Genomic DNA, 16,512 nt, shown 5'->3' on the forward strand with positions numbered 1-16,512 from the left:
GAATGATCAAGATAGTACAGCAGTGTAATATAGAATGATTAAGATAGTGCTGCAGTGTAATATAGAATGATCAAGATAGTACAGCGGTATAATATAGAATGATCAAGATAGTACAGTGGTGTAATATAGAATGATCAAGATAGTACAGCGGTGTAATATAGAATGATCAAGATAGTACAGTGGTGTAATATAGAATGATCAAGATAGTACAGTGGTGTAATATAGAATGATAAAGATAGTGCAGCAGTGTAATATAGAATGATCAAGATAGTGCAGCAGTGTAATATAGAATGATCAAGATAGTGCTGCAGTGTAATATAGAATGATCAAGATAGTACAGCAGTGTAATATAGAATGATCAAGATAGTGCTGCAGTGTAATATAGAATGATAAAGACAGTCGGCAGTGTAATATAGAATGATAAAGATAGTACAGTGGTGTAATATAGAATGATCAAGATAGTGCTGCAGTGTAATATAGAATGATAAAGATAGTGCTGCAGTGTAATATAGAATGATCAAGATAGTACAGCAGTGTAATATAGAATGATCAAGATAGTACAGCAGTGTAACATAGAATGATCAAGATAGTGCTGCAGCGTAATATAGAATGATCAAGATAGTGCGGCAGTGTAATATAGAATGATCAAGATAGTGCAGCAGTGTAATATAGAATGATCAAGATAGTGCTGCAGTGTAATATAGAATGATCAAGATAGTACAGGGGTGTAATATAGAATGATCAAGATAGTGCTGCAGTGTAATATAGAATAATCAAGATAGTACAGCGGTGTAATATAGAATGATCAAGATAGTACAGCGGTGTAATATAGAATGATAAAGATAGTACAGCGGTGTAATATAGAATGATCAAGATAGTACAGCAGTGTAATATAGAATGATTAAGATAGTGCTGCAGTGTTATATAGAATGATCAAGATAGTACAGCGGTGTAATATAGAATGATCAAGATAGTGCTGCAGTGTAATATAGAATGATCAAGATAGTACAGCGGTGTAATATAGAATGATCAAGATAGTACAGCGGTGTAATATAGAATGATAAAGATAGTCCAGCGGTGTAATACAGAATGATCAAGATAGTACAGCGGTGTAATATAGAATGGTTAAGATAGTGCAGCAGTGTAATATAGAATGATCAAGATAGTGCAGCAGTGTAATATAGAATGATCAAGATAGTGCTGCAGTGTAATATAGAATGATCAAGATAGTACAGCAGTGTAATATAGAATGATCAAGATAGTGCTGCAGTGTAATATAGAATGATAAAGATAGTACAGCAGTGTAATATAGAATGATAAAGATAGTACAGCGGTGTAATATAGAATGATCAAGATAGTGCTGCAGTGTAATATAGAATGATAAAGATAGTACAGCTGTGTAATATAGAATGATAAAGATAGTACAGCGGTGTAATATAGAATGATCAAGATAGTGCTGCAGTGTAATATAGAATGATAAAGATAGTACAGCGGTGTAATATAGAATGATAAAATTGGTACAGCAGTGTAATATAGACTGATAAAGATAGTACAGCGGTGTAATATAGAATGATAAAGATAGTACAGCAGTGTAATATAGAATGATCAAGATAGTACAGCAGTGTAATAAAGAATGATCATGATAGTGCTGCAGTGTAATATAGAATGATCAAGATAGTGCTGCAGTGTAATACAGCTATCAAATCAAGACAATTGTGTGGTGTAATCACGGGTACTAAACAGTGCCTGCGGTACTGACTGTGCCGACGAGGATTGAAGGCACTTCGCTTCCTGTACCGCAGGTACTTCATCAATGTTTACAAAACGAGCGAGATCGGTGAGTGATTTTTGTCATTTTGTTACTCATGAAGATTTTTTTCAAAAATCGGGGAATGTAGCGGGGTGTAGATGTATCTTATCTACATATCCATGCTAAAATTTGTGGCAAAAGATCAATTTCCTAGAAACGTAAGGACAAATAAGTTGGGAATGAAACGTGATTTTTTTCACATCAGTGACTGTATAGGCTCATTTCTTTTCGCTGACCCAAACGATGTCATCTCTGCCGTCGCAAATTATATTTATAAATGACATGTGATTTGCTAAAACATAAAATGTGTCCAGAAAATTTTGAATTTGTACGTTATGCCAATTTTGGAAATAGTGCCGCAGGCATTTTGACGATGCCGCAGCCCCTTCGCAGGTGATCTTAAACTATAGTACACGATTGTTCCGGTCAGTTGAAGCAAACTGTATTCCAAAACATTATGCTTTTTGAAAACTGCCTTCTCCGCCCGTCCTATGCTGCTCGATATGTTTGTTTTTTTTTCAAAGTTTTGTTTGCAGGGAATAAAATAGGTTTTTACGTACATGTAAAAACTATTAAAGTTCTCCCGTTTGATCGTTTATGAGCTATACTTATTAAGTTCTCCTTTTTTCTGAAAACATTTTTAAAATAATTTTTTTTTGTAGATATACTTAATATTTACAGTAAACGTTAGGCTATTAAAATAACTACAGAAAATTTCAAACATTGATACAGTTTCTGATTTTATACCGTAATAACTGTCTAGCTAGTAAATGTCAGCTGTCCACAATGGGCTCTTACACAAATGGTATCGAGATTATAATGTGAATCATCGCAATAATATTTACAGGAAACTTTTGACTATTGAGACTCTTATTAGAAAACTTCGCTTTATCACGATAATTTCTTGAAGTATCGTGACAACTACCTATCTATCTCGTGGCAGAGGTTACAATGCAGTTATTTGGTCAAAAATGTGCTTCCGTGGTGTATCGAAAGAAGTCCCTAATAAGTAGATCCTAATTTTTCCATTTTTCGCGCATTTGCGTGTAAAACGAGAGTCAAATGGGCATCATTCCACTCGTGGAATGAATTTTACATAAAATATGACATTTTTCATGCTAATATTCGCTTGTTTTCGGGTTGTTTTACGTGAAAACGAAAGTAGGGTTTTTATTCTGCGGACCGCTTTCTGAAATGCGGCAATATGAGGGTACCTGACTTCAGTTGACTTGCATTCCATTGCATACTATTCAACACCCCTTTTTCTTTTCGTTTTCTTGAAGGAAATGTTGTTTCTCTGTTCTTCCATTTGTCTGTTTGTCTAGTTTGGCCAAATTTATGTCCCGATACTTTTTGAAAGTGCCTGTGGCACCTCGAAGGGGCTGCGGCATCGTCAAAATGCCTGCGGCACTTTTCAAAAAGTAGCATAACGTTCAAATTCGGAATTTTCTGGACACATTTTATGTTTTAGCAGATCACATGTCATTTATAAATATAATTTGCGACGGCAGAGACGACATCGTTTGGGTCAGCGAAAAGAAATTGAGTCTAAACAGTCACTGATGTGAAAAAATCAGGTTTCATTCTCAACTTATTTGTCCTTACGTTTCTAGGAAATTATTCATTTGCCACAAATTTTAGCATGGATATGTAGATAAGATACATCTACTCCCCGCTTCATTCCCCGATTTTTGAAAAAATACTCCATGCAGTAACAAAATGACAAAAATCTCTCACCGATCTCGCTCGTTTTGTAAACATTGACAAAGTACCTGCGGTACAGGAAGCGAAGTGCCTTCAATCCTCGTCGACACAGTCAGTACCGCAGGCACTGTTTAGTACCCGTGGTAATACAGCATGATAAAATAATTATCAGTTTTAAAGTAAATCATCCTGATATTCATCTTAAAACTTCAAAGTCTGAAATTAACTGTGAATAAGGGTATCTTTGTACTGTTACGTACTGGTAACATTAACAATGAATAAATTAACATTACAATGAAACTCAATAGAATTTATATAAACAAAAAGTGTTACCTAACATGAAGTTTGGCCAGCTCGGCTTTTGGATTGTTAATAGAGAGTTCCAGCCTTCCGGGGTCTATGGCACTACAGTTACCCAAACACTCTGCATATAACCTCTGTGCACGTCCATCAGGTTCTCTACAGCCCTTTAATAACTGCAATAATGAAGTTGTAAGATTTTTTAAGTTGTAAGCTTTCATATTTTTTTCTAGTGTTGTTTTTTATAATCTCTCTGTGGTCTGAAAAACTAATTAAACAAGTGAATGAAGTATTGCCATGCAATACAAAGTCCCCTACTGGAAGGCACCTAATTTTCTCTACTGCAGTATAACATAATGAACTGATATCTGTCAATGATGTATAAACAATATTGTACTATATATACAATATGTTATAACAAAACACTTGGATTAAAATTTATATATATAAAAACCTACAGTTGTTTTCATATTGAATTTTTTTGGCTGATTATAAAAATGTTATCATGTAAGTTATTTATAGTAACAACAAAGGGAAATTAATCTTTAAAAAAAAAAAAAAAAAAAAAAAAAAAAAAATCTATATAAATCAAGTCCACAAGAAACTCTTTACCAGGTAGAGATAGGTCAAAATACACCTAAAAATTGGATGTAACATGCATGCTGTACCACAGAAAAGTGGTCTCGATTTTTCTCTACCGCCAGTAATAAAAAAGTTACAATAAAATCTATTTATAGTAACAACAAAGGGACGTAATTCTAAAAACAAGGGTGCCTCATGGTGGTGAACATTTGGTCCAAGTTACATCAAAATCCCTCCATGCATGAAGAAGAAATGTCCCGTACAAAGTCATTCTTGAATTTGACCTTTGACCTCTAAATATGACCTTGACCTTAGACCTAGGGACCTGGTTCTTGCGCATGACATGTTGTCTCATCCAGGGGAATATTTGTGCCAACTGATATCTAAATCCTGCTTTGCATGACAAAGTTATAGACCGGACAGGAAAAAAATCCTCTTGACCTTTGATCTCAAAGTGTGACCTTGACATTTAAGCTAGGGTATTGGGTGTTGCGCATGACACGTCGTCTCATCATGGGAAACATTTATGCCAAGTAATATTGTAATCCCTTGATGGATGACAGAGTTCTGGATCGGACAGGGCAAAAACCTTATTGACCTTTGACCTCCAATTGTGACCTTGACCTTTGAGCTAAGGGTCTGGGCTTTGCGCATGACATGTTGTCTCATCATGGGGAACATTTGTGCCAAGTAATATTAAAATCCCTTCATGGATGGCAGAGTTATGGACGGGACAGGAAAAAAACTCTGTTGACCTTTGACCCCCAATTGTGACCTTGACCTTTGAGCTAGGGGTCTGGGATTTGCGCATGACACGTCGTCTCATCATGGGGAACACTTGTGCTAAGTGTTATTAAAATTCCTTAATGAATGTCAGAGTTATGGACCGGACACGAAACAGACCCTGTTCATGCTATGTTAACATTTGACTGCTAAGTGTGACCTTGACCTTTGAGCTAGGGGTCTGAAAGTTGTGCATGACACATCGTCTTATTATGAGGTACATTTGTGCCAAGTAATATTAAAATCCCTTCATAGATGGGAAAGTTATGGACCGTTGACCTTTGACCTCCAATTGCGACCTTGACCTTTAAGCTAGGGGTCCAGGTTTTGCGCATGACACGTCGTCTCCTCATGGGGAACATTTGTGCCAAGTAATAAAAAAATCTCTTCATGGATGGGAGAGTTATGGACCGGACAGGAAAAAAGCCCTGTTGACCTTTGACCTCCAATTTTGACCTTGACCTTTGAGCTAGGGGTCCGGGATTTGCGCATGACACATCATCTCATCATGGGGAACATTTGTGCCAAGTAATACTAAAGTCCCTTCAAGGATGGGAGAGTTGTGGACCGGACAGGAAAAAAGCCCTGTTGACCTTTGACCTCCAATTGTGACCTTGACCTTTGAGCTAGAGGTCCGGGTTTTGCGCATGACACGTCGTCTCATCATGGGGAACATTTGTGCCAAGTAATATTAAAATCCCTTCATGGATGGCAGAGTTATGGACCGGACACGAAATTGCGGACGGACGGACGGACGACGGACGGACGGACGGACAGACGGACGGACGGACGGAATGACGGAAAAGTGCATTCCTATAGTCCCCGAAACTGGTTTTCAACCAGTAGGGGACTAATAATTGAAGAAACCATGTTCCTGTAAGAAGTGCATGAAAATATTTAACCTCTCTTAATCATCTTCATTTATGACACAGAATATACCACTGAGACGAAATGTTATATAAAACTATCCACAGAGATATGAGAAGACACAAAACTTACTACTGAGATAAGCGATGAATGTAACTTACGACAGTGATAAAAAGAGATGACATAAAACTTAACAACGAGATAACAGAAGGCATGAAACTTACCATGGCGATAAAGATGACATGAAAGTTACCACTGAGATCAAATATGACATACTTACCACTGGGAAAAGAGATGACATGAAACTTATCACAGAAAAAAGATTCAACATAAAACTTACCACTGACAGATGACATGAAACTTACCACTGATAGATGACATAAAACTTACTAAAGACACATGACATGAAATTAACCAATGACATCATACAAGATGGCATGAAACTTACCACAGAGATAAGAGATGATACTGTCAGGTTAGCTGTCTCACTCTCCATCACCAACTGGAAGAATGCTTGCTGTAAATGCCAATATAAATCATACAATTAAGATCTCCTTATTTTTCATACAGTTTTCAAGCATTTTAACCTTGTGGTGACTGTAGTTTGAACCACCTGATCAATATTTTTCTTTCTTTTAAATTTAAGCTTTATTCTGTAATATCCATAAAACTAAAATTGTTCGAAAGGTCCCTAAAAGTGGTAGCAAGATTTTCATGAACTTTTAAAATATCTTTAATAATGCCAATTTTATGGCCATTGTTTTTCCCCATCATGAAAATTGGGCATTTTTAAAAATCTTTTATTATTTCACATAATTTTTGCATTTTGCATAGGAATATTGCTATCAACCTCAAAATTATTATTTTTAAAATGCGCAAGTCCTTAATATTCAGCAACTTTTCCCCATACTTTCTTTTTACTTTAATGTACTATAGGACTTACCCTTTCATCTTTGAGCAGTTTTTTCAACTTGGATAGAGCATGGAGTCTAACATCTAAACTGTCATGCTGGATTCCTTGCATAGAGTGCTCCAATCTACTCTTGAAGTCTGACTGACTGCAAATATATATAATTATTTAACATCTAAATGGTCACGCTGGTGCTTACAGAGAATGCTCCAATTTATTAACAAAGCCTGGCTGACTGGGAAGATAAACAGGAATTTAACATCCAAACTGTCATACTGAATTCCTTAAATACTGCTCTAAGCTTTTGTTAAAGTCGGACTGTAAATATAAACAAGTATTGTGCTAGCTTTTTTAACTACATATTTACTATGAAGAATACTCATGTCAAACAAGTGGGTCATGATGACCCTGAATCGCTCACCTGAATAATATGAGCTACATGTTTCAAATGTCAAACTGATGCTAAAATATTAAGAAAGTAGGTCAGTAGGTCACATTCATGGCCACTGAAAGTCAGTTTTAAGATAGGTGTGCAAAACTGTATATGTCATCCAAATTTCAAGGCTGTATCTTAAAAAAATCCCTAAAACGCTTCTTGACCCAACCTTCCTGGATGGTCTATATGGACAGCATTCGCTTCAATTAAAGGGCCATAATGTCTTTGTTTATAATGTAGCTGCCACATTTTTATCATAAACATTGATAATACATTTTGTTTTGGAAATCCTTTTTGGATAATTGTTTTCTGATATATTTGTCATAGGTTTGAATATTTCAGTAGCATAGTAAATGGTTTTGATTAGTCTGACTCTACAACTTCATTTGTAATAATGAAAGTAGATCTTCTTGCACTTATGTTTATGCATATTCTCTATTTGGACAGCTGCTTTATCTGTTTTTAACATAAAATTAAATTCTTCATTGAACTTTAACTCAGGCATATCAGGCAGGAACTGTATAACCCAACAAACCTGGATAGCCTACTGGATTTATTTTTTTTTGCTGAAGTATTAGATTCAGTAACTCTATCATATCTGGCTGGAAGTTTTTTAACACAACCTACCTGGATGGCCCATCAGAGTATGTCTTCAGAACAGCATTAGCTTCACTTAACTCCGGCATATCCGGCAGGAAGTATATATCATGAAAATGGCCCTTCAATTCATCCCTATACACAGATAAAATATATCACTTTAAAGTAGCAAGATTCAATGTGAATTTCATTATATCAGGAGTATCCACTTTATTCACCAATTCTATGCAGTTAACACTTAGCCTTACACTTTGAGAAAAAACTAGAGCTATCACTAAAGGTGATGAATGTACCCCATGCATGCACTGACACAGTACATTGCAATTTGACGCACACAAGATTGCATAATTATGTGGACTGTATGTATATAGACTGTATGTATACAGAATAGTAACAAAAAACAAAGTCCCATAACTATGCAGAATACTTATCTAAAAGAATGTAACATGCACCATGCACAACTAGGGTTGGTACTGATCACTTGTGTGAAGTTTCATTAAATTGTGTGCAAGGGTTTGGTAGATTAGGCACGCACAAGATTGCATATGCAGACTGTATGTACATAGTATGTTAACAAGAAACAAAGTCCCATAACTCTGCAATTTTTGTCGCTGAAAGAACCTAACATGCCCCATGCAAACTACTGTTGTTACTGATCACTTGTGTGAAGTTTCATTAAATTGTGTCAAGGGGATGAGGAGAGATGGTGCGCACAAGATTGTGTCTATGTATATAGTATAGTTACAAAAAAAACAAAGTCCCATAACTCTGCAATTTTTTTTTTAAAAGAACCTAACATGCCCCATGCACAACTACTGTTGTTACTGATCACTTGTGTGAAGTTTCATTAAATTGTGTCAAGGGGATGAGGAGAGATGGTGCGCACAAGATTGTGTCTATGTATATAGTATAGTAACAAAAAAACAAAGTCCCATAACTCTGCAAATTTTTTTTTAAAAGAACCTAACATGCCCCATGCACAACTACTGTTGCTACTGATCACTTGTGTGAAGTTTCATTAAATTGTGTCAAGGGGATAAGGAGAGATGGTGTGCACAAGATTGCGTCTACGGACAGACGGCCAGACGGACAGACAGACAACCTGAAACCAGTATACCCCCCCTTACAACTTTGTTGTCGGGGGGTACAAAAATTTCAAACAGCACCAAAGGTTGTTTAGAATGAAAATTTGATGTATATTACCCTAGAAAACAATTGTCAGTATACTGATATGTACACTGAATTCTAGAAAAGGACTGCACATATCTTTGTTCTGATGTATTTGCAATATTGTCCCAGTGCTGAAATTTAACAAAGGTGGAACATAGTTTTCAGCAATTGTTTATCTCTATTTCTTTACAAATGGCATTCATTTTTAAAGGGGGACAACTTTCTGAAAATATTTTAAAAAACTTTTTTCGATAATATATCTGCTTTATAAGAACACTGACAAAACATGACAAAGACTTTCACAATATTGAGAAACTTGCAAACCAGCCCTCTTATTCAAAGAAAATGACTGTAATAGTAACATCCTTTCAACATATAGGTGGGCCGGTGGTCTAGTGGTAACACATTTGACTGTCAATCCAGAGGTCCGCGGTTCGAATCCCGGTCCAGGCACTGGAAATTTCTGAGATGTTCTCGAGTGTCTCCCACCTAACAAGAGGCCTGTACTGGTTCTTCCCAGGAAAGACGGCTTCGCGTGCATCGGTGCTGTACACCGGGCACGTTAAAGAACAAGACTGTTTATTCGCAAAGAGCTAGGCTAAGTTAGCCGGACACGTCTGTATCTATAAAGTTCTCTCTGTCTGTTCTGGGGACTTTATCTCACTCTGTCCCTCTGGTCAGATCGCTCTGTGTCTGTACTAGTAGAGGATGAATTTCGCGCCCTGTGTGGCTGCGTTTGCTGTATGTAAAGCGCCTTTGAACATGTTTATCATGAAAAGGGCGCTATAATTATAAGTCTGGTATAATAATAATAATAACATGACCTTATATTAACCTGGTAATTGATAGCTTAAATAGTTTAATGAACCATCTGTCTTTTACTTGTGTTCTTAATGATTGATATATCTGTTATTCATGGTTCCATGTCTTACCTGTTTTTTACTATCATGTAGTTGATTATCTCAGCAACTTGTTTTGGTAGTTGTTTCAGTAAAGGTAACAGCGTGGCCACTATCTGTGCTAACATCTGGCCAAGGAATGGCAATTCCAAGCTGACATACATACATATATAATATATTTAACACATTTTCAAAATGAATCAGATTAAAACTCATTACAACAAGAGCTGTCCGTAAGACAGCCAAGCTCGACTATTCGAAATATTGACCCAGAAACAGGAAAATATTACCCAAAACAGTTAAATATCAAAAGAGTTTTAAGTTCAAAAGGGGGAATAATTTGACCAAAATGCATATCAGTTATGGGACTTGCTGCTATCAACTAGTTTTATAACCCTGAAGGCACGTGAGAAGTTTCAATTCAATATCTGCATTAGTTTTGGAGATAGAAACTTGCATGTAAAACTTTAACCAGAATTTACAAAGTCCAAAAGGGGGCATAATTTGCCCAAAATACATGCCAGAGTTATGGGACTTAATCCAGTGAGGTAAGTAATTGATCTAGAAAAAGAAAAAATAAGTTTCAAATCTATATGCCTTTTAGTAATAGCTGTATGTACTTGCATGCAAAACTTTAACCAGAATTTGCTAAGTCCAAAAGGGGGCATAATTTGGCCAAAATGAAGGTCAGAGTTATGGGACTTGATCCTATCAACTAGTTTTATAACCCCGAAGACACATGTGAAGTTTCAAATCAATATCTGCATTAGTTTTGGAGATAATAACTTGCATGTAAAACTTTAACCAAAATTTTCTAAGTCTAAAAGGGGGAATAAATTGCTCAAAAAACATGTCAGAGTTATGAGACTTGACCCAGTGAGGTTGGTAATTGATCTAGAAAAAGAAAAAATAAGTTTTAAATCTATATGCCTTTTAGAAATAGTTGTATGTACTTGCACGCAAAACTTCAACCAGAATTTTCTAAGTCCAAAAGGGGGCATAATTTGGCCAAAATGAAAGTCAGAGTTATGGGACTTGCTGCTATCAACTAGTTTTATAACCCCGAAGACACATGTGAAGTTTCAAATCAATATCTGCATTAGTTTTGGAGATAGTAACTTGCATGTAAAACTTTAACCAAAATTTTCTAAGTCTAAAAGGGGGCATAATTTGCTCAAAATACATGTCAGAGTTATGGGTCTTGACCCAGTGAGGTTGGTAATTGATCTAGAAAAAGAAAAAATAAGTTTCAAATCTATATGCCTTTTAGAAATAGTTGTATGTACTTGCACGCAAAACTTTAACCAGAATTTTCCAAGTCCAAAAGGGGGCATAATTTGGCCAAAATGAAAGTCAGAGTTATGGGACTTGCTGCTATCAACTAGTTTTATAACCCCGAAGGCACATGTGAAGTTTCAAACCAATATCTGCATTAGTTTTGGAGATAGTAAGGAGAGTAAGTTGGAGACGCCGACGCCAGGGTGAGTAGAATAGCTAGACTATTCTTCGAATAGTCGAGCTAAAAACAGAGTTTTATAGTAGAGAAAGAACCTTATTTTTCAAAGACTGAAACAAATTAAAGCATAAAAGTCCCTCAAATCACCCAAAATTATATTTTAGCACATGTGAATTTTACAACTTTTGGTTAAACATAAAAACAGAAAATTTAGTGTGTCCATTCAACACGTGTGTAATAGAGTTCCGCTTAAGCTGGTGCTAGGGAGCGTGAGGTGTTGCACATTTCATTACCTCTCATGAACAGACAATCAAACTGAGTCTGCTATTATTCTTTTTAGTTGCATTCTTTGCTTCCAAAGGATCTTTTTACAAATTTTATTATTTATGTATCTGTGCTTGCAAAGAATGACAACTCTTGTGTAGGTACTTGCCAGGTACTTACAAGCATTGCTATCTATTTACTTCCCTTGCACTATCATGACTGAGTGGAAAATAAAAATGGGTTAAGGCAAAGCATAATTTTCTTCACAACAATGACAATTCGGATATAAATCCTCTGTGAGTGATTATCCTTGTTTTATTGCTTCAGATCTTTCTGTCAACTTATTTATTGAAAAATTGCTATAAAGAATTTGCTAATTAAATAAAGTATCACTCAGTATTTTATGGTAACAGGTAGGATCAGTAAAGGTGTAATATATTGATCTATCATGCCTATGTCTATCAAGGGAATTAAAGTTCTTTTCTTAGTACACATGTACAGAAATGTTTTCCAAAATAAAAATAGATACGTGTCCTTGGGACACTGGTGACCCAACTCCAGTCACAGTATGCATATTTTGACTAAGTCAAGGTCCATAACTCTGGTTTGGCTGTGTGAAATCCCAGTTAAAACACAAGGTTCCCAACTTTACATAACAATCCTGTGAGGTTTGGCGACCCTAGATGATATACTTTTTGAGACATGCAATACACAAATTCAAATCTTCTAATACAGTACAGTTGTCATGTGACTTCTCCTTGTTCTCTCTATTATTCTATTCATGTAAAAGAATTTTAGCCAAATAAAGAAACAAAATGAATAGAATTATCTTATCTATTGTTCTTCTAATCACATAACTATCCTACTGTATGTGCAGATGGATGGACAGACATATGGACAATAACAAATCTAAGTGCCCCTACCCACAAAATTTTTGGGGCACTAAAATGCATTCTCATGAACTGATTACCTACAAATGCAGTACTATAAACAACAGCACTGCCTTGCGGGTACAGATGCTCATGTTTTTTTTTGTCTCTGTATAATAGAAATATTGACCTACCCAAGTCCAAAAGGGGCCATAATTGTTGCAAAAAGCAATGCAGAGTTACAGTACTTGCTGTGCAGAGTCAGTTTTATATGGCGAATAACTGCTCCAAGTTTTAAAGCAATAGCTTTGACTGTAAAGGAGAAAAGTTGACCTAAACGCAAAACTTAACCAAGAAATCTGATTTCTAAGTCCAAAAGGGGCCATAATTCTTGCAAAAAGCAGGATGGAGTTATGTTTCATGCTGTACAGATCCAGCTAATGATGGTGAACAAGTGTTGTAAGTTTCACAGCAATAGCTTTGATAGTTTAGGAGAAAAGCTGACCTAAACATAAAACTTAACCAAGAAATCTGATTTTCTAAGTCCAAAAGGGGCCTCAATTCTTGCAAAAAGCAGGATGGAGTTATGTTTCATGCTGTACAGATCCAGCTAATGATGGTGAACAGTGTTGCAAGTTTCACAGCAATAGCTTTGATAGTTTAGGAGAAAAGCTGACCTAAACATAAAACTTAACCAAAAATCTGATTTACTAAGTCCAAAAGGGGCCATAATTCTTGAAAAAAGCAGGATGGAGTTATATTTCTTGCTGTAGAGTCAGCTTTTGATGGTGAAAAAGTGTTGCAAGTTTCACAGCAATAGCTTTGATAGTTTAGGAGAAAAGCTGACCTGCACATAACTTAACCAAGAAATCTGATATTTTCTAAGTCCAAAAGGGGCCGTAATTCTTGCAAAAAGCAGGATGGAGTTAAGTTTCTTGCTGTACAGAGTCAGCTAATGATGATGAACAAGTGCTGCAAGATTGAAAGCAATAGCTTTGATAGTTTAGGAGAAAAGCTGACCTAAACATAAAACTTCACCAGGCAACGCCGACGCCGATCAAGTGATGACAATAACTAATCATTTTTTCCAAAAAAATCAGATGAGCTAAAAACGACCTTTATCCATAGTTATTTCCAAATTATTTCATCTATTCTAGGTCTATACAAACCAAGTAGCCTCATTATTAAAGTAATAATGTCTTTTTGGGAAGTAGATATGACAGCTTATATTATAATTATTATACCAGTTTTATATTCATGCCACTAGTAGACATTTCCATGAACCAAGATGGCATACAACTGGTTTAACACTTTTCTGTTGATGAAATATTGACCACTCACCTGTTGATGAAATATTGACCACTCACATGTTTCTTGACCACTCACATGTTGATGAAATATTGACCACTCTCCTGTTGATGAAATATTGACCACTCACATGTTGATGAAATATTGACCACTCACATGTTGATGAAATACTGACCACTCACCTGTTGATGAAATATTGACCACTCACCTGTTGATGAAATACTGACCACTCACCTGCTGATGAAATATTGACCACTCACCTCCTGACAAAACAGTTCCATGCTCTACAAGATGTTTCTATAAAATCTTTGTCTGTAAACTGTAGACCAATTCTCAGTGTGTTCATCACTTTATGTCGAATACTGCTGATGTTCTTTGATCCCATCAACCGAATTATTGATATCAGACTTTCAAGGGCCTGTAAAAATAAGTATTACAAGTAAATGGATGATAAAGTGGAACAGTATATCAAACACCTGGTCAAGTTTCACTGAATTCAATATCTATCAGTTTCAGTCCAGAAAGGACCTACCAGAGGGTAAGTACAAAACACAATATGAACTTGATTTTAAAGTACTAAAATGTGATATATGTTCTTGATGTATTAATACTATTTATTGACATAGATTTACTAAAACCGAATGAAAGTTGGCATATGTCTAAACCAGTTTAGGTGTGGAATAGGATATCAAATATTAATTGTCAAGAGTCTGATATTCCCCACTGATATAATATTTTCAATGTATTGGTCCTTACTTATACTGTCCATACTCATCTTGACCCTGGGTTTTAATGCTGCTTAGCTTAGTTTAATTAAACCTGGAGTAACTCAATAACATTTAATGACTGTTTGGTCTAATGGTCACAGAAATAGAAGACCTTACAATGCAAATAGTCAAGTATGTCAAGTTACCCCCATAAACTTTTTGAGAACCGGTACACATAAATAGACTATTGACTGAACTTTAATGAAATTCAAAACTTGTAGGAACAACTGATAAACATTTGCTTTTTCTAGTTTATGTATGAGATGCTGAAAGGTCAACTGACAGGTCTCTTTTCCTCCATTGGTACACTGGACTGCAGGAGCTGCGAGTCAAAATGAGCGAGTACTCCCAATAACCTAGGCTGTAGATAGTTGGCCATCTCTTCTGTTGATGTAATTGGTCCATCTTTATACTGCCCATCATACGATGATAAAATCTTCAAACCATGAAATACCTGAAATCCAGCATCACAGACTAAAATGTTATTTTGTTAACATCTACCTCGTGTTAACCATACCTCTGCAGACAAAACAATTCTCCACAATAACAAGACATTTTAATAAAGACAAAACCTGAAGACTTAAAAATAAACTACTCCAGAGCAAAAACCTTTATATAAAAACCTCCATATTTCAGCTTTCCTTAACCCTTACCTTGCTAAATTTTCTATAATGAAGTTGTCCATCTGGACAGTACCATTAACTGAAAGGGGTACTTACAAAAAATATACTGACTTAAAAGCAAACAGTGCAGATTATGACCAGACTGCACGGATGCATGATCTACACTGGTCGCAAAGGCAGAATCAATCATATCCAGCATGATAAGGGTTAAGCTACAGTTGAACCAGTCTTTGAAACCACTTGGCCTAAGTACTCTATCCACTCACTTCTGAAATGGACTTCTTATTCTAATTTCAACTTGTCTTCAGTAGCCAACTGTCCCAAGCTGCCAGACTGTATTGCACCTCTGACTAGGTGCTTTTCACAGGTTAGACTATACAGCGGTCAGTAATCTGTACATGTACTGATTGAGTACAAAGTTCATTTTTCTTGAAATAAAATATTATTACCTGGGAATAGTTGGTGCTCAAATGCAGCAGTAACTCATTATGTACTCTCTGGAAATCTATCCTCAACAAATTTGCAAGCTCAAACTTTGTCTCTTTCTGAAGCAACAATATAATACATATTCATGAGTACAAGTAGTTTTTACATATCAAAATCTAAGGTTTCATGCAAATAAATTGTTACAGTGTATTTCTAAAATAAGCCCTTTTTCCCATAAAATGTTCCATTTTTTATATAGAACTGTCAAACAAATAACTAAAACTGGATATCAAACTAGAGTTGTCACAGGAGTGACGAATTATACCCCCACAATATGGCCTTGTCACAGAACTAAGCCAATGTCAAAGCCAAACTTGCTTGACCTTTGACCTACTGACTTCAAAATCAATAGAGGTCATCTGCTAGTCATGATCAACCTCCCTATGAAGTTTCATGATCCTCGACCCAAGCGTTCTCAAGTTATTGTCTGTAAAAGGTTTAAATGACCTTTGACCTTTGGAACTCAACATCAGTACAGGTCATCTGCTTGACATGACCAACCTCCTGATTAAGTTTCCTGATCCTAGTCCCAAACGTTCTGAAGTGATTGTCCAAAAACTGTTTAAATGTTCCAGGTCACTGTGACCTTGACCTATGACCTACTGACCTCAAAATCATTAGGGGTCATCTGCTGGTCATCACCAACCTCCCTATCAATTTTCATGATCCTAGGCCCAAGCA

General features: G+C 36.0%; 1 protein-coding gene across 1 annotated transcript in view; it reads right to left on the reverse strand.

Moving 5' to 3' along the window:
• LOC123525344 (serine/threonine-protein kinase ATR-like) overlaps nucleotides 1-16,512 on the reverse strand; it is a 138,499-nt gene that overhangs the window by 73,679 nt on the left and 48,308 nt on the right. Inside the window, exons 28-35 of the mRNA XM_045304311.2 lie at nucleotides 15,795-15,890; nucleotides 15,006-15,176; nucleotides 14,216-14,373; nucleotides 10,092-10,211; nucleotides 8,020-8,124; nucleotides 6,990-7,104; nucleotides 6,495-6,563; nucleotides 3,848-3,990 (exon numbers count right to left, since the gene is read on the reverse strand). Of these exons, the coding sequence (XP_045160246.2) occupies nucleotides 3,848-3,990; nucleotides 6,495-6,563; nucleotides 6,990-7,104; nucleotides 8,020-8,124; nucleotides 10,092-10,211; nucleotides 14,216-14,373; nucleotides 15,006-15,176; nucleotides 15,795-15,890 (977 nt within the window). The remainder of the gene's footprint in view (nucleotides 1-3,847; nucleotides 3,991-6,494; nucleotides 6,564-6,989; nucleotides 7,105-8,019; nucleotides 8,125-10,091; nucleotides 10,212-14,215; nucleotides 14,374-15,005; nucleotides 15,177-15,794; nucleotides 15,891-16,512) is intronic.

This window comes from Mercenaria mercenaria, chromosome 3 (assembly GCF_021730395.1).
Source record: "Mercenaria mercenaria strain notata chromosome 3, MADL_Memer_1, whole genome shotgun sequence".
NCBI lineage: Eukaryota > Metazoa > Mollusca > Bivalvia > Venerida > Veneridae > Mercenaria > Mercenaria mercenaria.